At 44.0% G+C, this 26163-nt stretch overlaps 1 protein-coding gene across 2 annotated transcripts; it reads left to right on the forward strand.

The window, feature by feature from the left end:
* Positions 1-25070, forward strand: LOC109256469 (glycine receptor subunit alpha-4). Of its 2 annotated transcripts, XM_019431800.2 has the most exons (9): positions 1-380; positions 3804-3934; positions 4218-4285; positions 4937-5160; positions 5299-5381; positions 6881-7021; positions 10343-10557; positions 15375-15524; positions 21486-25070. In XM_019431800.2, the coding sequence occupies exons 1-9, from the start codon at positions 310-312 to the stop codon at positions 21774-21776; spliced, it is 1374 nt and encodes a 457-aa protein (XP_019287345.2). In that variant the 5' UTR covers positions 1-309; the 3' UTR covers positions 21777-25070. The 2 variants fall into 2 exon arrangements, with proteins under 2 accessions (XP_019287345.2, XP_019287346.2); XM_019431801.2 differs by lacking the exon at positions 6881-7021 and having other exon boundaries at positions 2-380.
* Positions 25071-26163: the final 1093 nt, after the last annotated feature.

Genomic DNA, 26163 nt, shown 5'->3' on the forward strand with positions numbered 1-26163 from the left:
CCCTGGCAGGCAGGCAGGCAGGCTGAGGCCCTCCGGAGCCCCTGGGCAAGCCAGAGCAGGAGCTGATAGGGTTATCCAAATCAGGATCATTTCCAGGGGGAATAGTTCTGGCCCCTGACTGGTAACGGCAGGACAGAGAAGAGAGCAGAAGAGGAGGGAGAGTGCACAACTCCTAGCCTGGCCCCACAGGCTCCATGTGAGCAGACCAAGTTGGAGGAAGGCTCTGTACTTTCTGCAGCATTCCCCTTGCTGGGATATCACACCTACCTTGGCAGCCAGGCTGAGAAAGAGCTCCAGGTTCCTTGCGGAATGACAACTCTTGTTCCTGCGACCCTCTCCTTCCTTCTCCTCTGGACCCTGCCAGGGCAAGTCCTCCTCAGGTGAGCTGAGTCGGAGTGAGAAGAAGATGCATGCAAACACTGGCTGGGGGCAGCAGGGGCTTCTGGCACAGTTTCCTCTAAGTTTACAAAAAAGCTTACAGTCTGGAGGGCTCCAGGGAAGGACACTCTCCCCCCAACCAGGACTTGGGAGGCTTTTGTGAGGAATGCCAAGGCCCCAGAGCTGGTGGGAAGGCTTCTGTATGGGTGAGATCTTTCTGGGCCTGGGTATGGGCTGGGTATATGAGCCCCAGAACAGAGGTCATCTGTCCTGCCATCCTTTCCTGTCTCCCTACTAGTATGGCCACACACTGCTCAAGTTCCTAAAAATGACACCAATGTCTGTCAGCTGCCCACCAAATAGGCTTCAAAGTAGCAGGGATTTTCTCTAAACCATATCAGAATGAAGCTGAGCTGAGCAAACCTTGTCCCTCTGCAGTCACCCTGCCTGTGCACATGTGGCTGCTTGCTGTCCCTGAAGGGGCACTAAGTGAAAATCATTTTCTGGGCTTGAGGGCAAGACATGCTTTCAGCTTCCTGTAAATGTACTCCTACCCATTCCCACTTTCTCATGAGACCAGGAGCCAGTCTAGGTGGACAGGGTGAGTTGAGGAGGAAAGATAGCTGTGGTTTGGGCTGAACTGGTCATAAGAAGGGTGCCTCCTGAGGTGAAGAGGGCCAGGTGCCACGGTAATAACCTCCTCCTCCTCCTCTTAATTCAAGGAGCACACTAGGACTGCTTGTCTCTGAGGAGCCTCCTGCCTCACTGCTTACAGATACATTGGCTGGCAGGCAGGCAGGGATGTGATATGTGTGGGGAAAAAAACTTCCTAAGAGTGAAAAATAGCCCAGAGTAGAATGGCAGCTCAGCTGCAGTTGGTAGGAGGATGCAGGCAGAAGGGGGCACATGGTGGAGCTCATTGGCCTTCCTAGAGGGGAGGCTGCCTCAAGGCCCAAGCTTTAGTGGCAGCATTCCCACTTGGACAATTAGAGCAAGGCAAGACCTTAGGAAGTCTTGAGTCTAAGCCTTTCATTGTACATATAGAAACTTGAGTCCTAGAGAGGGGAGTGACCTGTCCAAGGTCACTCAGGCACCACCCAGGAGCAGAATCAGAGCTCTTCCCCTACCCCACCCCAGAAGCTTGCATGAGAAAAAAAATTTAGTTCTGGAACTATTGGGACAGGTGACCTGAGAGTGGGGCCGAAGATGCTGGCGAGGGTCTGGCTGCTCCATGTACAGGACAATGTGGCCTCCCAGCAGGCAGGTGGCAGGTGGCCAGCAGCAGCACGTGGCCAGCATGGACATCCTGTAGTGAAGCCACAGATTTCTGCTTGCTCCAGCACCACCGCCAGCCTCCTTGGGTTTTCAGAGCATGCTTAAGCCACCTCCTCTGGCAGCCCCTGTTTGTGGCCTCAGTGGTCTCTGTTCCCAGAGTAAGGGCTTCCTTTGCTCAGGGGATTCAAAGAGGCAGGAGTCTAGGACATCAGGGTGTGGCTTCCACTGATCTTCCCCCACTCTGGTTCCTTGGCAGCCCACCCTGGGCTGCTTGCATCATTGCATAGTGGTAGATGGACTTCGTTTTGAAGTCAATAGCTCTAGGTTAGAATCTTGGCTTTACCAATTACTAGCTGTATGATCATGAATAAGTCACTTTATCTTGCTGATCCTCAGTCTCCTCATATATACAAGGGGGATAATAATAACCTTTATCTGAGAGCACTGATGTGAGAACTAACTAGATAAGGTGAGTAACGCATGTAGCATGATGCCTTAGCTATTTTTCTTATTTTACTGATCACAGTGCATATGATCTATATGGCCTAGCATGGTGCACAGATGATGTACCAGGGTCTGTTGGCTCAAAGAGAATTAGACCCAGAAGGACAGTAGTCACCCTGCCTCCCAACCACAGAGTGTGGCAATAGTAGTGGCTGTGAGAGAGCTAACTCTTGTGGCTAGCACAATGATGATGGCAGGATGCAGCAGGAGGGCTAGGCCCAGCCAGGAGTCCAACCTGAGTTTGGCCCTGAGCCCTACCTTGGCCCTCAAGGCTGAGCTCCTGGTCCCTAGTCTAGCTGTTGGCTGGTAAGCAGACAAGAAGGCATGTGGAAGGAGTTTTGCTGCTCTTAGAAGGAAACTTGTCAGGGGAGAAGGGGCCCAGCCTCTAGGTTAGGCCAAAGCACACTGGTCCTTTCCTCAAAATCAAGCTGTTAGGGGGAAAAGATGGAAATTGACCTTTTTGGCATAGCCATCCTTCTGGGAGCCCTTCTCATGCTTCTAGAGACCTGCTACCTCACCTGTTTTGTTGCCAAAGAGAGTTTATATGCCTGAAGCTTCCCCAAGCATTAATTGAAATCCAGCTCAAAACATAGCTTCCTGTTGGGCTAAACACCAGAAGCCAAGTCTCTCTCTCTCTAGAAGCTAGGTGAAGCTAGGTCCCTAGATCCTGAGTGGCTTAGCATGAAGGCTAAGCAACTAAAACCAACTCTCAGTGATGCAAATTGTCCCTGACTCCTTCCCATCCTTGGCTAAGCCAAAACATTGCAGCAAACATGCTATTTCCAGTGAGTTGTCACTCTTCAAAACACCTTCAGAAAGAGAATACTAGATTAGGCCTCAACCCCTTGGGTTTGAGCCCTGATCCTGTCACTCACCAACTTTGAGACTTTAGGGTAGGCCACTCCTCTTTTGGTTTGTGTCTTTATTAGATTCCATATATAAATGAGATCACACGGTATTTGTCTGTCTTTGTCTGACTTTTTTCACCTAGCATAATCCCCTCAAGATCCATGTTGTTACAAATGGCAGAACTTCCTTCTTTTTACAGCTGAATAATATTCTGTTGTGTGTGTGTGTACATATATATGTGTGTGTATGCGTGTGTGTATGTGTGTGTGTGTGTGTGTATACCATTTATCCATTTATTTGTTGATGGACACTTAGATTGTTTCCATATCTTGACTATTATAAATAGTGCTACAATAAACACAAGGGTACATATATCTTTTTGAATTAGTGTTTTAATTTTCTTTGTATATATTCCCAGAAGTGTAATTGCTAGATTATATGGTCATTCTAGTTTTACTTTTTTGAGGAATCTCCATAATATTTTCTATAGTGGCTGTTCCAATCCCACACATCACTTTTCTCATCTGTCTTCACCCTCACTATACTGAGAATTGTGAGGGTAAAAAGATCTCATATATGTGAAAGCACTTTTTTAGGACTAACTATTGAGCTGCAGTGTTGGCTTATGGAGGTTTCTGTTCTCCTCATTTTGCAAATAGGTACCCAGACACCCATGTTCTCCTATCCTCCTGCCTGATGGAGAGACCAGCCAGAGGTGTGTAGGGACAGGAAAGTAGAGGGTCTGTGATAAATGTAGAATACAACTGGCCTCAGACTTCTTTATCTATCCTGTCCAGAGTGGCCTTGGCAAAAGAGGAAGTCAATTCTGGGACCAAAGGGCCCCAACCTATGTCCCCCTCTGATTTCCTGGACAAGCTTATGGGACGAACATCAGGATATGATGCCAGAATTCGACCCAATTTTAAAGGTAAGAAGCATTCATCCTACAAAAACCCTTTCTTCCCCACTCTTCTTTGGAGCGCACTGCCATGCCACCCCTATTGTCTGCCCCAAGAAGAGGAGGCTGGGGGCACAGGGCTAGCTCTTACAGTTCAGAAGGAGCGTCCCCTCCCTAGTGCCCATGGGTCTGTGTAGCTGGCACTGCCTTCTCCCAGAAGTGCCTTGGCCTTAAGCTCAGGGAGGGAGTCCTAGAACATGCTTCCAGACTCCTGGAATGCTCTGCCAATATGGCTGTGTTTTGCCACCTTTAGGCCCACCTGTGAACGTGACTTGCAACATCTTCATCAACAGTTTTGGCTCTGTCACTGAGACTACTATGGTAAGGAGTCTCTTTGTTCCCTGCTTCCATTCTGTGTGAATGGAAGAAACCCACCAGATACCGAACCTTTCCTCCCTCTGCCTTCCTCTCCCTGTTTCATGATCATGGCTAAAGCCATGGGATGTCTGAAGTTGGTCACTGGGAGATATATTTCTCTAGCCTGGGGTTCAGTGGCTAAAGGCAGACTAGCCTAAGGAGCAGATGGCCAATCATGGGAGGTAGCTTGGTACAGAGCACAGTCTTTGGAATCAGACAAAACCCATGTTCAAATCCTGACTCTACCATCTAATAGCTGTGTGACAGGTTACTTAAATCTCTCATTTCAGTTTCCTCATCTGTAAAATGGGGATCATAACAGTACCCTCCTCACAGTGTTGGTGTAAGATTTAAATGAGATGATGCATATAAATAAAGCACTTAGCAGAGAGCCCGGCACATAGTAAGTGCTTAATAAATGTCTTTTCCCTTCCCATCTTTGCCATATCAGGCCAAAGCAGGATCCTTATCCAGTGGAAAATGTCCACTGCCCCTGAGATATGCTCCCAGCATTTCCTCCTCATGACCCTCGTGCCCATGACCCTCCTGCCCCTGCCCATGCTGGGTCCCTGGAATAACACTGCCTCTGAAGGGCCCATATGTGCACGCTCCCAGGACTACTGGGTGAATGTCTTCTTGCGGCAACAGTGGAATGACCCACGCCTAGCCTATGGAGAATATCCTGATGACTCTTTGGACCTTGATCCCTCCATGCTAGACTCTATCTGGAAGCCAGACCTGTTCTTTGCCAATGAGAAAGGGGCCAGTTTCCATGAGGTGACCACAGACAACAAGTTACTGCTCATCTTCAAGAACGGGAATGTGCTCTACAGCATCAGGTGCACCTGGTGGATGCCCAGGAAAGTTTGGGTCAAGGGGAAGAAACCAGATGGAGGCTGAGGGGTGGAAAGAGGGTCCCCTGTGTTGTACTTGGCCGCAGTAAGCTGATGTCACTTCTTTTGTACTGTCCCTACCAGGCTGACCCTCATTTTGTCCTGCCCAATGGACCTCAAGAACTTCCCCATGGATATCCAGACCTGCACGATGCAGCTGGAGAGCTGTAAGTGTCTCTAGAGAGTCACAGAGCAAGGTCTGGAATATCAGGTAGTTAACCCCATCCCATGATATTCCAGACAAGAAAAGGGCAACCCAGAGTGGGGACTTACCCTTACACACAATCAGTTGTTGGCACAGATGAGACTAGGAGCCAGGACCCACTAACACCCAACCCAATGTGTTTTTCCATCCTCACACTGTTTACTGGTTTGGCTATTCCACAGGGCTGGGGAATGGGAAGGTAACAGCTTTACATACAAATGTGCTTGTGTTGGTTGTGGGGGGTTATTTTAAAGATACTTTCTCTGCCAAAAGATATTCCCTCTCACAGTGCCTGGAGTAATTCTACCTTTACTCGCCCTGAGTTAAGACATTCAAGATGCCTATAAAAATGCCAGAGACGGTAGAGGGGGTACTGAACCCTGATTGCTCATAAACAAAGATAACTTGTAGAGAACCAGAAGAGGACAATTCTAGGCATAGGACAGTGCCCAGAGTGTCAAGGTGAGCCAAGGGCTAGTCTGTGGCAGGGGTGCCAGCTTGTAGGGGCTGCCCCAATTGCAGAGAAGTCAAAGGATGACAAGGCTGGACCATCACCTATATGCAGTCCTTGGCCATCTCCTGTGAGATCAATACATATGCATTCAATTCTCAGAGAAGAAGGCTTCTCAGACTGCTTCCAGCATATAATAACAATGATGGGTAGAATGTGGTCAGCTCTTTAGAGTTCAAACCACTTTCACATCCTGGTTCTTATTACCCCCTCACAACTGTGAATAGTACGTAGAGCATTTTACCAAAAGGGAAATGACTTGCCCAAAGTCACACGGCTACTCTGAGTCAAGGCTCTACATTGGATATCTGTGGGCCTCGGTGTTTCTTCTTCCAATTCTACCTGACATGTGTGAACACAGTCAAATATATGGCAGGAGCCTTTACAAACTGCTAGCTGTGAGCAACTTGGCATGTTCAGATGTTAACTCTCAATATCTGCCCCAGTTCAGGGCCCTGGCTAGGAGTCTGTGGTATGCACATTGTCCCATGCATGACTTGCAGGGTACAAATAGTCTTTCCTCCCTGGGGTGAAGTGGCAGAAGGCCTAGTTCTGAGGCTGGTTCAGTTCAAGACATGTGGTCAGTACACATCCTTACTCCACTGGATTTGAGACATGTCAGGAGGTTCCTAGCTGGGTTCCTTGACATCTTTCCAACCCTTTTGACCTGCTTTATAGGTCTGCCAGAATAATTTCTCTCTGGGACTTTCTAAAGCTTGAGAACTAGATAGAAAGGAGTCTGAAATCTTTTTTCTTTACCTACTTAGGTTAGGCCCATAAGACAATTGACCAAGTACCCTCTTCAGAAAGGTTTCCCTTTCTAAGATGAGCAAGAAGCTCCTAAAACCCAGGCCTTACCTCCTCATCTGTTCTTTCTGCTGGTTCTAACCCTCTCCCTACCCCACCCAGCACCACACTCTGCAGCCCTCTGCCATCTCTGTCACTTTTAGTTGGCTACACCATGAATGACCTCGTGTTTGAGTGGCTGGAAGATGCTCCTGCTGTCCAAGTGGCTGAGGGGCTGACTCTGCCCCAGTTTATCTTGCGGGATGAGAAGGATCTAGGCTACTGTACCAAGCATTACAACACAGGTAAAAACCAGGATCTTTACTGGCTGTAAGCCACAGAAGGGCCTCCAGAGGGAGGAAAGGGAACAAGGAAGCCAGCTTTTATTGAAAGACCACTCTGTGCCAAATGTGCTAAGTGCTTCATATGCCTTATCTCATTATGGTAGGAATTTTGAGCCCCATTTTTCAGAAAGGGAAGACTAAGATTCTAAGAAGTTAAATCAACTTTCCAAGTCATATACCTAGAAAATGGCTGATTGAGAGTTCAAATCCAGTTCTAACTCCAAAGCCCATATTTTTGTCCCTATCACATGCTGCAGAGTAGATGGACCTGTGCCAGTGAGTGACAGTAGTGTCCCACCTGTCCTGGGGCTAACATTGTATAGAAAGTGGGGAATCTACATCTGACAGTAGCCAATGGCTCTGCTGAACCAGGAAGTAATAGGCTTCAGGGCACTGGCAGGCTTAACATCCACGCCTCATACTCAGCCACCATCAACCAACTCTTGAACTGGCTTGTTTTCCCAGATGTGAAATGTGGGCCAGGAAGTGGAGAAAAGTTGCTTTTCCAGCTTGAGCATCTGCTCCCTGCAGCTTCCCTAAGAACTACTTGTTCCTCAGTTGCCCTGGAAATTTGGCTACAAAGTGCTATGAACCTGAGGTAGAGGCTAGAGGCTAAAGAAGGGAAATCCTTGGGGCACCTTGGTGGCTCAGTCAGTTGAGCATCAAGCTCTTGATTTCAGCTCAGGGCATGATCTCACAGTTTCATGAGTTTGAGCCCCACATTGGGCTCTGTGCTGACAGCGCAGAGCCTACTTGGGATTTTCCTTCTCTGTCTGCCCTTCCCCTGTTCACACTCTCCCCGCCTCTTTCAAAATAAATAAACTTTATCTTAAAAAATGGAGGTAGATCCTTCTATGGTGTACTGACACGCTTTGGGTACCACCTTATGAATATGTGTGTTTGTGTATGTAGGGGTGTGGGAAGTGGAGATAGGAACAAACCATTGAATTTAGAAAATGCTCATGGGAGTGGAAATCAGTAGAACTTGTATTGGGGAGAAAACTGGCAATTTGTATATAGGTCAGTGGTTTTCAAACTTCAGTCTGCATTATATTTCCCTACGGAGCCTGTTAAAATGTTGATTCCTGAGCTCTGCCTATCAGAGATTCTTATTATATGCACTTGGAGTGATGCCCAGAAATCTGCATTTAAAAAAAATTATGTTTATTTATTTCTGAGACAAAGAGACAGAGCATGAGTGGGGGAGGGGCAGAAAGAGAGGGAGACACAGAATCAGAAGCAGGCTCCAGGCTCTGAGCTGTCAGCACAAAGCCCTACGTGGAGCTTGAACTCACAAACTGTGAGACCATAACCTGAGCCAAAGTCGGTAGCTCAACCGACTGAGCCACCCAGGTGCCCCAGAAATCTGCATTTGAACAAGCATCTTGAGGCTTCTGATGCATACGTTGAGAGGCATACTTTGAGAAACTTTAAAAGTTATTTTTTTCCTTATATATTGATCTAGGAATCCCACTTCTCGGAATTTATTAGAAGGAAATATTCCAAAATACCACATTGACTTTAGACCCCAAGAGGGTTCCTGGGTCACTGCTTATACAGCAAAGAAATTAGGACTGTTCTAAATATCCACCAACATGACAGAGGTTAAGTAAATTACACAGTGCATCTGTTTGGTGGAATATTATCCAGATGTTTAAAAGGATGCTTGCAAGATTCTTATATCAACATGGAAAGTACAAGTGGAAAAGGCTAAGATTCAAAGTTGTATACACAGAATCATTATATTGTGGTAAAAGAAACAAACCAAAAGCATGTGTTTAAAAATCCTGGAAGGAATTATCACTAAATATTTCTAAAGTAATGTGATACAGTAGATAAAAGCAACAACTTTGGAGTAATATAGAGCTGAGTTGGAATTCTGATTCTACCATTTACTATTGGGTGCCTTCAAGAAAACATAACTTAATCTCTTTGAGCCTCAGTATCCCTATATGTAAAACTGGAAATAATAATTTTACCTGCCCCAAAGAGTTGTTATGAAATTTTAATGAGATAAACTATATAAAATCAGGGCACTTAGTAGGGGCTTGATAAATGTGAGCTTATAAATATTATTATTTTTCTCTACTTCTCACTTCTTTCCTATACTAAATAAGTATTAATTTTTTAATTAAAAATAAAACTACCATTACCAAAACTAGATAAATAGATAGATAGATAGATAGATAGATAGATAGATAGAAAAAATGAAGGAAGGAAAGAAAATATGGATACCTAACAAAGACATGTCATAGCAAAAGTCTGGGGTGGGGTGGACTCTGGGAAAAATAGGAGGTCACAGCATCACATAGCCATAATCAGTCATTGATGAAGTTACTAGCCTTAGGAATTAGGCCTGATAAGAGCAAACCTAGTCCAGAATAAAATAGCAATATACACATCCCCTGCTTTTTGCTTTGGTTATCCTAAGCCTCTGCTGCTGGGAGAAGCTCTGAGCTAGTGTTTTCATAGCCTCAGGGCATGGGAAGCAGGGTAAAGTGAAGATGGCTGGCAGAGGAGGCAGAGCATTGGTACATGTGCTTTGGACTAATGCACTTTTTATTGGTGGGATAGAATGCTGCTGCCTGATGCTCTCTGGGCACCTGCTGCCTGCTATCCAGAGCTGATGTCTATTGGACACTGTTTCCAGATAGTTCCTATCCAGCTCTTCCCACTTGCTTAAGATACAGACAGTGTTTATTTCAGTGAATTGTTGTTGCTAGAGAGCATCTGGGGTACCAGCAAGCTCAAGCAAGGCTGCTGAGACTTGGGCAGAGTTTAAGCTCATTGCTTTGTTAATAATGATGATAGCACCAACTACCCATGTGCTTAACACCCCAAATACATTACCTAATTTAATTCCTACAACGATGGAGTTGATATTGTTGTTACTCTGTTTTATAGGCGAGGAAACTGAAGGTAAATTAGCTTGGGTGCTTTGCCTGAGGTCACACAGTATGTGGAAGGTTCAGAATTCAAACCAAGGCAGTCTGGTTCTGGAATCCTTCTGTGCTTAATCCTCTTGCTGTGTGGTCACAGGGAAGGCCCTCTTCTGGAAACTAGTGCTTGGACCAAGAGGCCAAGTCTTTGATGGCTGCTCTGACAGCTTCCTTAGAACAAACTTCTGGTGCTCCTTGGGACTATTTTTGAAAGGCTCATTTATTTGCCCAGCTGAGGCTCCCAGAGGCTGACCTATAGAGATAGGGATGCCCTAGTCCTGCCTCTCAGGCTCAGCTGCAGGCTGGGAACCTGAGGCCTGATACCTCACCTCTTTCCTTACAGGGAAATTCACCTGCATCGAGGTAAAGTTTCACCTGGAAAGGCAGATGGGCTACTATCTGATTCAGATGTACATCCCCAGCCTACTCATCGTTATCCTGTCCTGGGTCTCCTTCTGGATCAACATGGATGCCGCCCCTGCTCGTGTGGGCCTAGGAATCACCACTGTGCTCACCATGACAACTCAGAGCTCTGGCTCCCGGGCATCTTTGCCTAAGGTGAAGAGACATGCAAGAGAACTTGCTTGCCATAGTCACATTCATAGTCCTGTTCCCTTCTGATCACTATTTGCCTTGGATTTAAGGTAGAGGAGAGCCATTGAACAAGAGCATGTGGCCGGAGTTTTCTCTTCCCCTACAACATACTGCTAATGATATTGCTAAAGATGTGGAAGATGAGGTTGTGGGTGTTGTCTGGGTAGGGACTGAGCAGACAGTGCTTGACTTACTCTGACTCTTATCTGGAAATACTAGCATGTCCAAAATCAAAAGACCTTTAGCAAGTAGAAAGTCCCACTCCCTCATAGTACAGATGAGATGAATAAAGCCCAGCGAGATAGAATAAACCTTCTCAAGGTCATGTCCCATAAGAAACAAAAAAATATATAAGGATTTTAAACCAACATCTGTCTCTTACTATGTCAGAAGTTGGACACTATTATAAAGAGCTCTAGAGACAACGTCCATTCTTTTGGGGTGAGAACATTTTGAGGTAGCAAATGGCAGTTAAAGTCAGTGGACTCTGAACATTTGTGGCCTGGTGATGCTTTGATTACACAAAGAGATTTGTGCTCATGAAACTGGGCCCAGGTTCTTCCTGCCTTATGTCTCCATGTAGGGAATTAAGAGGTTACCTCAATGTCCTTACAGTCAGCAAGATTCTGAGAAATCAGGGAACAAACTGATTCATTCATTCAGTAAATATTTATTGAGCATGTACTATGTACCAGGCACTGTTCTAGGCCATGGAAAAATATAGGAAGCAAAAGCAACACAGTTACTTGTGGAACTTACTGTGAACATAGTCCCTCTCATTTTGATTTGATGGGAACCAGGCCCTGTGATCTCCCATCTCCCAGTGCTTATTCCTAAGAAGACGTTTACAGGGAACTTAAACAGGGTGTAATCTCAGCATCCATGGTGAATTTACAAACTTGCCATGGGATTGGTGTAGTGGTTAAGAGTAGGAGATTGGAGGCAGGAAGATTTGGGTTTAAGTTCCACCCTCATCATTTACCAATGGTATTCTTAGGTAAATTCCTTAACCTCTCAGTCTCTTTACCTGGGACACAGGAATAATAATATTACCTCTTCCATAAGGTTATTGAAAGAAATAAATAAGATAATGTATTAACACAGACAACAGTGTTTGGCACCTAGTAACCACTCAATAAATGTTTGTTATTGTTAAAATTGTTAGGTGTTAAGTGGAAAGAATGGAGTGGTGGACCTGGGGCTAAAGCAGCTGGTGATGCTCCCAATTATCTTTGAGTTTCTGGAAAACCTTTGAGGTAACCAAAGTCCTCTAGTGATAAACAGTGACAAAGTTCAGATTAGGATCAAGTGTTTCAGGGGAAGTTGTCAGAAAGTATTTCCTATAAATGTATTTCCTAAATGGACAGGGATATTGAAAAGGCTCTGAGAGACAGACGGGGTTTAGGCAAGGATGAAAGGGCCAGGTGGGGCTGTGATGGCTGTGTTGTGGTAGTAGACTTGTAGGAAAACCAGAGACAGAAAAGTAGTTCAGACCTTAGAAACCTGCCCTGGTTTATTGCAGCTGCCATGCAAGGAGATTCTTCTCTGACCTGCAGGGAGGTTGCAATTAGCGCCTTATTCTTGCCAAGATAACCTCCTTTTCTAGTCCCCTCCTGTGAGCAAGCACAATCTGTCTGCTCCTAGGAATCACTTAGTTTCCTCATTTGGAAAAAAAATGGACTTTGTTAGAGGGCTGTTTGTTTGCAGTATTTTGTGCCTTCTCATCATATTTTGATGACCTTTTTGTGGTCTCATTGACCAGTAAGCAAAATATGTAGGCATTCACCCCCAAAGTAAATAGACTCATTGGCCAGCCCACAAAGTAAGGGACTAAGTCAGGGAGCTTCTGTTCACTCTTGAGTTTGTGCAATGTTAGATTTGGGGAGACCCCTAAGGAAAGAGGTGGGATAAAGTCAGGGGCTTCTGAAAAGGTCAGTAATTTCACTCCCAATACAACTCTAGTGTCCAGGATGAGAGAAGCAGAAGCTCACTTGTATGGAATTCAGCTGGCATGGCCATTCCTCATGCTCCCAGGAAACCACACTTTCTTTGCCTTTTTGGGGGCTCCCAAAGGCACTGATCACAGTCTCTTTGCCTGCTCTCAGTCTACATAGCTCTGGGTGGCTCAGACCAGGACAGAGGGCTAAATGGAAGTTTCTGCCAGAGACTGACAGAATTGACCTAAAGTTGCAGCAGGGAGGAGGGACCCAATTTTCTTGAGAAACTGTGATCTAAATGGCCCACTACTTCTGGGGCAGGTTTTAGTGAAGAGGGCCAAGAAAGCAAGCAGAAGCCAGCAGAGACAAATACACTGCTAAACCATCCACCTGTCCATCCATTCATTTACAAAATAATTGCTATGTGCCAGGCACTCAGCTAGGCCCTGAGGATAGAATAATGAACATAGTAGAAACAGTCTCTGCCATCAGAGAACTCACAATCTATTGAAGGAAATGGCCAGGTATATTTGATGGATGCTAAGAATGTGTAGGTAACCTGGGCACATATAGCAGGGGCAACCAAACCATACTGAGATGATTATGGAAGGCTTACCAGAGAATGTCATATATAAAGTGAACATTTAAAAGTTATCGAGGTTGGGGTACCTGGTTGGCTCAGTTGGTGGAGCATGTGACTCTTGATCTCAGGGTTGTGAGTTCAAGCCCCATGTTGGATATAGAGATTACTTAAAAAGAAAGTGGTTTTTTTAAAGCAATAGGTAAATGAGAAACACAGAGAGATTGTCTCCTTGGGAAACTACTGAAAAAATTTATCATGGGAGAGTCACAGATTACAAGAGGCAAGATGAGGCTGAAGAAGTAGGCAAGGGGCTAAATGTCATGCTAAGGGGAGCATAAACTGTATTGTAAAAATAATGGAGAGCCATGAAGTTGTAAGCAGAGGAATGATATAATTAGGTTTACATTTTGAAAACAAAACTCTAGCTGCTGTCTGGAAAACATATTGTAGGTGGCAAGCATAGATGCAGGGAGACCATTTAAGAAAGTGTGGAGTCATTCAGATGAGCTAGGATAGTGAGTGGATGGATTCCACAGATATTTAAGGTGTATTATTGACACACTATTGTTAATAAGACTTCATTCCTGTGGCTTGAGGTGTCCTTTCTTTTGATGGTCCAAAGCCCTTCATGGACCTCCCTTGTCATTACCTTATTATGGATTTTCATAGCACTTACTTGACATCCCTGGGGACACAGTGGGACTGGGAGATGGTGAATGAAATAGGATGCCCTCTTAATAGGTGGCAAAGTGGAAACCCCAAGGGATGCTTAATCAGGGTTGCCTTAGTGGAATTGTCTTAAAAGAGAGCAGGTTTTCTCAACCTTAGCACTATTGACCTTATAATTGTTGTGTGTATGTATGTTTATGTGTGGGGGGCGGGGGAGGAGTCCTGTGCATTATAGTATGTTTAGCAGTATCCCTGGCCTCTACCCACTAGATGCCAGTAGCAACCCTTCCCCAAATTGTGCAACTAAAAATATCTCTAAACATTGCCAAATGCGACTCAGGTGAAGATGCAGGGGGGGGGGGGTGGCATCACAAGAACCACTACGGTAGAAGGTTTATCCAGTGAGACCTGCTCCTTACCTGGGGCCTGTAGCACCCTCACTGCCCAAAATAGCTGGTAAAAGAGGTTGTCTGTCATGAATCCTACTCCAACTGGGGAGTCCCATGAGGTGGGCTCAGCAGCTCAAAACTATGTAGGGGGTCCATCTGGTTGAAGAGGTGAAAGGACTTCATAAACCTAAGTTCTGTACCTCTCCTGGCCCCACTCAGCCAAAACCCCATTCCAGGAGAGGTAAATGTTCAATCTTCACAAGGGAAATGGAAGAAAAAAGTACTTAAAAGGCTTCCAAGGCAGGTAGTGAGAGGAGAGCACTAAGAACCAGATAGGTAAATGCCAACAGCACCTTGAAATTAAAGAAGTGTCTATAGCTGGGGGTTGAGTGGCATTCCCTTGGGCCACCGAGCTCAATTCTTTAGGAGGGCCTCTCTTTTTTTATTATTATTTTTTATATTAAATATAATTTATTGTCAAATTGGTTTGCATACAACATCCAGTGCTCATCCCAACAGGTGTGGCAGGTCCTCTCATAAAGAGCAGAAGAAAAAAAACACACAGGGTTAAGAGAATAATGGGGGTAGAGGAGGGAAAGGAAGGAATTCCTAGTCTGATATTGAGACTGCAGCCTCGATGAATAGCAGTGACGCTGAATTGAAAGCCCAGAACCCCCAAATCCTAGTGCCAACTTCTCACTGAGTAATCTTGGCTAAGACTTTTCCTCTTTAGGCCTCAAGTGTCCTCACACGTCTCACACGGGAATAACAAACCGTGCCCAATTTCCATCAGAGCTGTGAGAACCCTAGGAGATTAACAGAGGGCAAACAAAAGCAGTGTTCATGTTCATTGCTGTTTATTGAAAGAAGAGAATCAGAAGAAGATAATAATGAAAAGAATAATAAACAGGAACAGAAGCAGAAGTGAGAAAGGAATAAAAGAAAGTAAAAGAAGTGTAGGGAGGAAAGGGAGATGGAAGTGGAGGGTGGAGAGTGCAGAGAAGTAAAGGATGATGGGTAGCCCGATCTCTTTCACAAGGGCCTTCAGGCAATGGGACATATTGTGGAAAGCTTCTTTAAAAACCAGGAGAAATTCAGGATAAAACTGAAGAATAGCAGGCAGTTGATATGGGCTGGCAAACAACTGGATAGACCATGGAAGGGCTCCAAGAAGGTTGACTGTTCTGTTGGTTGATGTTGCAGGTGTCCTACGTGAAGGCAATCGACATCTGGATGGCTGTGTGCCTGCTCTTTGTGTTCGCTGCCCTGCTGGAGTACGCTGCTGTCAATTTTGTCTCCCGTCAGCATAAGGAATTCATGCGACTTCGAAGAAGGCAGAGGCGCCAATGTATGGTAAATATAACTAGAGTGGGGCCCACTTCCTTTCTCCTTTGAACTCCTTCCTCCCTACTACTCCTCCCACAAACCAAGACCCAACATAGTGCTATAAGGTCTAGACAGGCAGTCAGGAACCCTGGATTCTAGTCCTAGGCTGGTCACAGATAAGCTAAGTATTTTAACCTCTTTGATTCCATTTTTTTATCTGTCCAATGAGACGTTAATCCCTGTAAGAGCAGTCTAGTAGAGTGACTAAGAGCATGGACATACAGGGGTGCCTGGCTGGCTCAGTCAGAAAAGCATGTGACTCTCGGGGCACCTGGGTGGCTCAATCAGTTGAGCATCTTACTCTTGGTTTTGGCTGGGTCATGACCTCACAGTTCGTGGGTTCAAGCCCCAAATCGGGCTCTGTAATGCTCTGGTTTCTCTTCAAATCGCATAAATCTTTCGCCTTTTACCAAATCGGGCTCTGTGCTGACAGTGCAGAGCCTACTTGGGATTCTCTCTCCCTCTCTCTGCCCCTCCCCTGCTCTCACTGTCTGTCTCTCTTTTAAAAAAAGAGCATGTGACTCTTGATATCAGGATCATGAGTTCAAGCCTCACATTGGGTATAGGGATCACTTAAAAATAAAATGTTTTTTTAAAAAGCTATCAAGGTAAATGAGAGACACAGAGATATTGTCTCCTTGGGAAACTACTGAAATAATTTATCACGGGATAAATTAAAAAAAAAAAGAGCATGAAACAGTGCCTTGCACATAGTAAACACTGAAAAAAATGTTAGCTAGTATTAGAACCATGTCAATTTAGTCAATATGAGATTACTTTGAGAATTAGTAATGGTTTTCCCTGGCTCTCCCCTCACCCAGGAGGAAGGTACCCCAGGTTGCCATACATTGATTGGTGGTTAAGAATTCAAGAGTCTGGCATTGGGGCCTTTCTAGGGAAGCATTATAAGAGGGTCCCCATAGCTAAGCTGGAATTGAAAACCACTACTTGCCTCTTCTGGCTGTTGGATTTCTTCACCTTGATCTTCATTGGGTGCATCAGAGTTGTTGGGTGTATCAGAGTTGTTGGGTGTGAGGTGTTGTTCTCCCTCACTCTTGTTTGTTAACCCCATTTCTTCTACAGCAGAATGATCACCCAGGGGAAATAGAGATCTTGTGACCCTGACAACAGAGGCAGTTTGCCCCTCCCCATTGCCCAGACAATGGGTGCTAGGTATGTTGTCATGACAACAGAGGTTCCTGGGCCACTTTCACAGAAGCAAGTGCCCAATTATGTGCAAAGCCAAAAGCCTTTGCTGAGCTACATACTGGCGGCCTAATAATCAGAGTTCTGGTCTATCTTGAGCTCTGACTCCTTGTTTTCTGCCCAATTTGGAGGATTTAAAGCCAGAGAATATACACATATGACCTCTTAGGGGAGAGAAAATGATCTGATCCCACTGGCTGTAGCCTATTGGGGCCACTCCAGCACTAAGATTTTCTCTCTTCCAAATACCCCACCTCCCACCTCAGTTGCTTCTGGAGTGCCCAACCATATGTCCACACTAAAAATATCTTTAAAAGCCAACTCCTGGATCTCATGTCCCTAGCTAAGATCCCTTTCTGCTGAAAGCAGGGCTCCTGTTTCATCTATTGGTTTGTCAGAATTCATCAGTTCTTGCCTGGACTTTAGTCAGGCTGAGAAACATGCCCTCTAGTGGATTGATCCACAACTGCATCTCCTTGAGTAGGACTCCTTCAGGAGGCTTAAAACCTTTCCTATCGCATGCTAAATGTTAGAAAAATAATATATAGACTTGACAGAAGGGAAAGAAAAGAGTGCTCCCTTTTCTAAGGTAACTGTCACTATCCCCTCTTTATCTGTGTCAAACCTGCCTTCAGCTACCAAAATCTTATCTTTATAGGGGTTTTAATCTTGATGCCTTCTCAATGCCTACCTGCTGCCAAACAGTTCCAGTGTCCTTTTGCCAGCTAAATTGCCTTTGTGAGTGTCCTAGCAACAGAGTACTGCTGCAATTACTGTAGAACTACCCCAGGTTGACACTAGTCCCACCTCCTTCCCTGCACCTCTCCAGCCCCCAACTGCCCACAGCCTATCCCTTCCTGGTCATATATATGTTGATCCTGACATCATAATGGAGTCTGTCATAACCAGTGCTCAATTATTACAAAGTTATAACTACGGCCTGGGCCCCACTTAGGCTCCTGAATCCTGCCAAAAAGTGGGCTGGGCTTATTACTAATATAAATAAAACCTGAAAATCAAAACCTGTGCCATTAGCCCATGTCCCTTTTTGTGTTTCCTAAAGCCATTACCATTGCAGTGGAACTGTAGCAGGAATCCTGGAGGCCACTGAGCTGGCAGGAAAAGTTTATGCAGAGTTAATCTATTTCCAGAACCTCTCTCTGGGCTGTGCTGTTCCAGCTAGAAAAGCAGGAGTCTTTGGTCTGAGAGGAGCCTCTTAGGGGAGGGGAGAGCAACCATATGATTTTCAGGGAGCCCTTAGCCAAGAGGAAGTTAGGAGTATTTTAGGAGCCAGCCAGCTGTTCATCCAGCTCCAGGCTTAATCATGTTCTCTAATCTCTCCTCAACCACCCATCTCCACTGCATGGTGGCCTTTTTTCATGTCACTGTCTAAAATAGTTTAATTTATTTTCCATACATTTCTGCTTTGTCTTCCCAGTTAGGCTATGAGCTTCACAGGGAAGGGTCTGACTCTCTTTTTTTACAACCTCACCAGGCCTTAGCACTAGGCTCTGGACACAGCAACCATGTTACCTATTCTACCAACCTTTGCAGGCTCATTGGAGAGGGCAGTATTTCAAGCTAAACAGAGAGGAGGCCTTGCCATTATCAGCAGAATAACTTGAGAAATGGAAGAAATTTCAAAATACTGCCAAGTCCTCTCAGGGGCTTGGTCCCAGAACCCTGCTTGCCTCTCTCCTTCTGCCAGCACTTCCCCCCACTCTCCAATCTCTTCTTTTCATTCACTTCAATACATATTACTAAATACCTATCACTCTTTCCCATCTCCACACCTTACCTCTCACATTGTTCATTCCTTCCCCAACTTGGTTTTGGAATATCTTTACTCTCTAGCACCCAGCTGTCCTCCCCTATAGATACCTGCAACAAAAATATTCTATTTCAATAGCCATGGAAGCCACTAAGTGGTGTTTATGTCTCCATTGTCCCTCCCCCCTCCCCAAACACACCTCAGAATTTGGCTTAAATAGATAATACTCCTATCCAAGACCCCAACCCTTGGATTTCAGACCACTTATCTTTGTCACCAACTGCAAGTGGTACAATATGTTAAAATCAAAAAGAGTCAAGGGCAGCTTACTCTAGAGGTCATATATTTTGTCCCATGAGGGATAGCTTTTTTTCAGCCTGGTAAATTTTTTCCAAATAATTCCCTTTAGATTTACTATGATTTACTATGATTGGAGAAAAGAAGTAAATGAATCTATAGAAACAGAAAACGGCAGTTGGATTCAACTTTCTTTTTCAGAGTCTTTGGCAAACATATTCCATACTTTTATCCTCTAGCTGAGGAGCTGAGAAGCTGAGGAGATAAGAATGAGCAGTGGGGAACTAGGGGTGTGAGGGACCCTGAAATGGAAAGCAAAAGAGAAAATTTTTTTTCCTCTCTCATGTTTAAATTACTTGAAAGATATTTTGTTTACCTCTGGTTCTTCATTTCCAAAATGGGTCCAACACAAATGCCATGTAGGAAAAGTATAAAAATGAACTAGAAAATACAGGTGAGGTGAGACATGGCCTTTGGTGAAAGGTTATGGAAGTAACTTTGAGCAGACAGCTAAGGCAGCCCTACTGCCACTCAGGGTCAAAGCAAAGCCACAGTAGTGAATTGCCTCTGGCCTACACATATACAACTCTCTTCACAGAGATTGGCAAAATCAAAGATTGGGTGGCAAAGCTCTCTGGTTGGCAGACTTATATTCTTCCCTATGCCAAAAGTGCCAATTTTTTTAGAGGCTGAAGGGCATCAGGCCATTGTGCATGGGTGGGATAAGGAATAATCATTTTTTCTGCCAAGCACTTTGTAACTGAGTAAGACTCTCTTCTGAGTAGACTCTTCAGTTTGAGACGCTAAGAGGATGCCAGCTTCATGAGAACAAAGCCATTCCCTGTCTTATATTCTGAAGCATATGTCTCATCAGTCCATTCATTCATTCAACTAATATCTACTGGGTGCCTACTGGATACCAGGCACCATGCTAGGTACACGGCAGTGAACAAGACCAATGCCCTTCCCAAGGTCTGTCCTATGAGCCCACAGGAAACAGAGAAAGAGATGGAATCTGTTGGTAAATATCTGGCCTGAACTTGCCCATTCCTGATGCCCAGCGACAGACTCAGCCTTCTAGTGAAGTAATAATCAAGGGCTACTGGGACCCACAACACCAATATCTCACCTATGAAGCCACTTTTCAGTGTGTTACCATAGCTGCAAAGATCCCATTATAAAGACCCTATGATGTCCTTCTAACTATACAATGTGTTTAAAACCTACTTTATCCACATTATATATATATATATATATATATATATATATATATATATATATATATATATACCTATATACATGTATATATATACATATATAAATATACAGATATATGGCATATCAATTCAGTATACGTATACACTATTCTGTTTTAGCACTAAATGTCCTGAGTCTTAGGAAGCCCCCAGTCCTAGGCAAACCAAGGAGGTAGTAGGTATCATCCCACAAGGGGGCATTTCACTTTAGGTGATTTCTTAGATAGCTGAAGCTTTTACTCCTATAAACATCAACACTTGCAAAAATTGTAACCATCTTTGAATGAAGTATTTTTAGGTTCTAGTGTGTATTTAGCTGTCCTCTATTTTCCAGACTGTGAACCATCATTTATAATGGCAGTGTGTGCTTTAGAAGTAGACAAAATTAGGTGTGTCTGGGTTGTATATAAGCTAAGAGTAAATAGGCTGTGAGTAGGGGCCTGTAGAGCTCTCATATGAGTAAAACTCTCTCTATTGATAGCTCAGGGTCTTTGGTCCTTTCTCTTTTTATTTCTATGTCTCCTTCTTTATATCTCTCCCTCTCCCTCTTCCTCTATCTCTATCTTTCCCTTTATCTCTCTTTCTGTCCTTACTTACCTCACTTTCCAACTATTATAGCTACTTAAGGTTATCCGCTGACTATTGGATAAATGAACTTTGTGTAGCTGCTACATTATTTAATGCTGATATAAAATTTATTTCCCCAATGCTAATGTGTTCATCATAATGCATATATTCTACATAAATGTAATATGTATTGGGTAATAAATGTTACCCTAGATGTACTGACCCCTTTGTCAAAATCTGCTGAGTTGCAGAGAAGCACATGTATCTGCAATAGAGTAATCAGCTTTACTGTAACTTGAATGACCAACGAGGTTATTTAAAACTTTTGGAATTTTCAGCTTTGAATGGAGATAAACAATTTTTTAAAAGATACTACATAGAAGGAGAATTAATCCTGAAGCTTTTGAAAGTCATTAAAGTCAAGTTCACCAAGTCTAAATATCTTAACTGTGCATTCTAAAGGTTTTATTGTTCTGTTTATTCTGTTGATCACCAGTCAGAGATAACTTGGCATTGAGATATCTTTCTCACAGTGGGTTTGCACTTCGCTGGGTTTTAGATGGCTTTAAATGATGTTATGCAATTTAAAAAGGCATCTTGGGGTTTATCTGCCAACGGAATCATAAAATATACCATATGTACCATGAATAGCTGCTGAGCATACATCTATCTCATGAGTTTTGTGACCATAAAAAGCATGCAGTGGTCCTGTGTACCAAGTTACCTGTCTGCATAGCATCACCTATGAGATATTTCTGTGTGGCCTGGTCTCTATTCCTCTGCCTTAGAGCTATAACCTCAAATTCTGTCTTTTCTGCCATGTAATTTCAGGAGGAAGATATCATCCAAGAATGTCACTTCTATTTCCGTGGCTATGGCCTAGGCCACTGCCTGCAGGCAAAGGATGGAGGTCCAAAGGAGAGTTCTGACATTTATACCCCCCAACCTCCAGCCCCTCTTCTAAGGGAGGGAGAAACCATGAAGAAACTTTACGTGGAGCAAGCCAAGAGGATTGACACCATCTCCCGGGCTGTCTTCCCTTTCACTTTCCTCATCTTCAACATCTTCTACTGGGTTGTCTATAAAGTCCTACGGTCAGAAGATATCCACCAGGCACTGTGAATAGGGTACGGCTAAGGGCTAGAAAGTCCAGCTGTTGTCTTCCTGCTTCTTCCTGTGTGAGATTCCCCCTCCATTGGATTCCATCAGGAGCTTGGAGAGTTCATTTCTGGAACCTCAACAGCCAATCCCAAAGCTATGCATGTCTACACTGCATGGTGCCAGTGGTGGCTGTACTTAGAAAGAGGGCTTATCTGCTCGAATCCGGTTATTCTCCATGCTATCCCATTTCTCATGAGAGTAAGGTTTGGCCATATTTCTGAGTCCAGGATGACCTTTTTCCCTTGCTGGAGCCTGTTTTCCAATTCTCCAGTGGAGAATTTTCAGATCATTGCTACTATATTCTGGCATTTGTTATCTTAACCTGCATCTTTCTTCATGCTGTTACCTCCCACCCAGAGCCTGGCCTTTGCTCTGTCCTCTGTCCCTCCTACCACAGGCTCAAATAGGCAGTCTTTTTCATCCACAAGTGCTGCCTTTTGTGACACAGTCAATTGTCCTTGACTATGGGAAGAAGGCAAGGTGACAGGTTCCCTACCTCTCAGCAAGGTGGGAACAGTCATGGGCTGCACTGAGGTAGGGTATTGCTATATTACTCAACAGAGAGGTCTTCAAATCTCCTAGGATGTTCAACACTGTCAGAAATGTGGTCAGGAATCTTAGACTCTCATAAAATCCACCCTTCCAGATTCATCTGAACTTCCAGGTCTCAGAAATATTTGTTTTATTCCCTAACTAGTATGGTGGCAGGGTATGTTTGGCTGCTCAGGAGTGTAAAAAGAGAAAAATTCTTACTCTTTAAGAAACTTAGTGATGTTAGAAAACCTTCAAAAAAAAGTGAAATCCAAGGTAGTAGGACCTGGAAGGAGTAAAATATAGAAAATATCCTAAGAGAATCTTTTGTTGGCTGGGCTATCATTTGTTTCTTTTTCTCTGAAGTCTTTTTATTTCCCAGGATCCCTCATTTTCAACTTGCTCCTTAACCTTCTTTTAGTGAGCAAATAAAAGTGCCATTCAACTTTGTCCAGGATAATGTGAGCTTCAAGCTTCCTGGAAAGGAACTAGGCATATAGAAGACCCCGATCCTGGACAAACATTGACTTGGCCAACATCAGAGTAGTAGTTGTAGAAGTTAAAGACCCATAAGTTGCAGTTATTTCTTAACCCTTCTCTTGTTTTTCTTCTCCTTCCACAGTGAGTAAGGGTGGCAGTCAGTTGAAGCTACCAGAAATGTCAGAATAGAGAGGATGTGAAAGAGCCCATTTCAGGTCTGAAATACCAATGGGACATGGGGAAGCATGGGTCTGGTATGCTGAATCCTTTGAAATGACACAACTATGAAGCACTGAAAAAGGGAAGATTAAAGTATAGGGCTAACAGCTGGAAGATGGGTGATCCAATGATCTCTTAAATATCTTGTCCATTTCTCTGAACCTAGAATAAGTACCTATGTGAATCTAATCTCTCTCTCTCTCTCTCTCTCTCTCTCTCTCTCTCTCTCTCCCTCTCTTTCTCTCTGTTTCATTCCTCCCATCCCCTCCCTCCCTCTCTTCCTCAAAATGGCGTTCCAAATTGAAAGTCAATAAATCCAATGACCAAAGCAAATCCTACAGTCAAAGCAAGAGCTCACCTCTTTCTTTCACTCTTTTTCCTATTGAGCTCATCTGCTCTTTTCTGTTCACTGAGATACTCCTCTCATCTGTCTCTTGGTTTTGAGGAGAGAATTTGGGCTGACCAGGACAGCTGGACCAGAAGTTAATCTTACTGATGATATTAATTATAACTGTGGTGCCAACTGGATTCAAAACTAAAGGACTGGCTTAAGGGAGGAGATTAAGAGGGCAGAGAGTCCCTATTTTCCCATTTCTTCCTAGGTAGTGCCAATCAATGAGAGGCCACGAGCAATACCCCTTTGAAAGGAGCAGAGAGTATCTCTTTGATATTCTCCATGGCAGGGCTGGAGTGTCAGGCTGCTGCAGCCCGAAGGCGGGGGTAGTGGGGGGTGGACTATGGAGATGAGCTTACTGCACAGAGCTCTACTTGTTATAGATCTTGTCCAGATGGGCCAACTGCACAAATCTGCCCTGTTGGAAGTCTCAAGAACAATGCCCTAGAGACAGCTACAGCACTGAGCAATAGAGCCTGCCCAACTGGGACTCAATTCAGTGCATCAGCTGGTGCTGGGAGCCAAAGAAGCCAAAGTACCAACCAACATAATAGCCCAAGGGAGTTCACAAAGCTACTGAGAGGCAATGCCAGGTGGAAGGTACTGTCTTTCCCCATCAGAGCCCCCAAGCGGAGAAGGGAGACATGGTGTCAGAATCAGGTGGAAATGACTTTCATTTTCCTCATCCTTACCACACATGTATGGAGGAGGGGTGATGGGAAAGCTGGATCCCACTGGAAGTATCTGACACCTACCAATCCATTCAATCATGAAATTCTTGAATGTGGACGCTTTTCACCACAGTGAGTTGGCGGGAGGTCACAGAAGAGACTCACTTGAAAGTCACTTCCATTTATCCTCATAGTACTCATCCCTCCAGAGACCCACACTACTTTCTGTTTTAAAACAGCATTTTTTCTTTTTTCTTTTTTTTAAGTAGGCTCCATTCCCAATGTGGGGGCTGAACTCATGACCTTGAGATCAAGAGTTACATGCTCCACCAACTGAACTAGCCAGGCACTCCAAAATGGCATATTTTCTAAAGGAGAAAAAAACTTCCTATATAAATAAAGTGCTTTGGGTGTTTTCATTAATTCATCATTAATCTTTAATGTCAGTTGAATATTTTATGCATATATTTTTCCAGAGAAAAGGGAGTTATTGTCATGCAGTTGTTGTTAAGGCTTTCTGATTTTCCATTTTCCCTTCAGTTTGCTCTGCTCTTTGGAAAACCAGGAATCTGTCTTCCTCTTTCCCCTCAATCCACCACCAGGGCCTCTTGCTCTCCCAGAATTCACAGTCAAATCAAAAAGAACTTTTGATGTGGAAGAAAGGTAGTGAATACAATCTATTCCTTTTACTTTCTCCCATAAGCATTTCTCCCCACCTATCACCAAAGAACTGACACTTATAGTTGAAATATTAAGTTCACTCTTGAAGTTATATTCCCTTTTCACTGACCCATGCAAATGTCCCAACTTTGTCCAGAACCTATCACCTCCTGGAAATCTTTATATGTTTCCCCACTTGCCTCTCTCCCTTCTCAATTTACTATTCTCAAGATTGTAATTATTATTATTTCTGGCTGTCAAAATCTTAAATTTAAATACACTCTGTTGAGATTAAAGATCTTCCTAGGCTGCACTGCTGATAAAAGACAAATCAGCCAAGCATGGGAACTATCAAGGGATTAGGAACTCAGGTAGTATTATCACTTGTTGAATGGAAGAAATGTAGAATAAGCTCTTTGATGGCAGGGACTGCATCTTACACAGCTTTTTAGTTCATGCAGCTCCTGATACATAGCAATACTCAGTAGGTATATATAGAATGAAAGTATGCCTTCTCACATGGTTTATTATATAGCACATTTTTATTCATTCCCTTTTCATTAACCTATTGATCACAGAAAAATAGCCTTAGAAGGGGACTTATCAAATCAGATAGAACTCACACACACATGTGCATGCACACACACACACACCCAAGCTGGTCCTTGGGTATAATAGAACCAAAGTTAAGAAAACATCAAAACTTGGTAAATTGCATTGTTGAATAAAGAATGATAATGATCTGATTAAACATTAATACTATTCCAAGTATGAAGACTAATAAATATCAAACTATATTTCAAAAACCAATCACCAAATGAAAACTCTGGCAGTGACAAGCGAGTACAGAAGTGGGGATTTTGACATTACAATAATACACTTCTCCCTGATCCACATGCTGTTCCCACTGAAGAGCCAGTCATCCCTGAAAGGATAGCAATTCGGCTGTTCTCCCCAGCCCTATACTGCTTGCTCTATTATACTTCACATCTAGGATAACATTTACATTCTACAGACTTGGACTAGTGGCATCAGAACAGCTTGTTAGCAAATCTGAGGCTGGAAGGAGGAAGGACACCTGAGCCAGGAGCTTTCTCATTCAGAGTATTCTCTGCATGGAGGGATGAAGCATGGCTGCTGAAAAAGCCACCTGAAAAAGTCACATGAGAACTCAACTGTTGCTACTCGCCTGACTAGCTCGGTTTTTTTAGTCTCTGCTTTCACCATGGGACTACGTACAAATACCCAGGTTGCATTATACTGTGTGGTGCATTACAAGGAAGTACATACTCTCACTATCAATTCTATGGAATAAGGGCAATTAGTACTATCAACTAAATTCAAGGGGAACATTTTTGTCTTACAGAGCTGGATCTAGAAAAATATGCACATA

The sequence above is a fragment of the Panthera pardus genome, unplaced genomic scaffold (genome assembly GCF_024362965.1).
Source record: "Panthera pardus isolate Hobbes unplaced genomic scaffold, ASM2436296v1 HiC_scaffold_27, whole genome shotgun sequence".
In the NCBI taxonomy this organism is placed as follows: Eukaryota; Metazoa; Chordata; class Mammalia; order Carnivora; family Felidae; genus Panthera; species Panthera pardus.

Bases quoted from the DNA above. Each gene is read 5' to 3' on its own strand.
- LOC109256469 (XM_019431800.2), top strand. From the start codon at position 310: ATGACAACTCTTGTTCCTGCGACCCTCTCCTTCCTTCTCCTCTGGACC. The intron at 3,935-4,217 runs GTAAGAAGCATT...TGCCACCTTTAG, and splicing joins AATTCGACCCAATTTTAAAG to GCCCACCTGTGAACGTGACT. The intron at 4,286-4,936 runs GTAAGGAGTCTC...GCACGCTCCCAG, and splicing joins CTGTCACTGAGACTACTATG to GACTACTGGGTGAATGTCTT.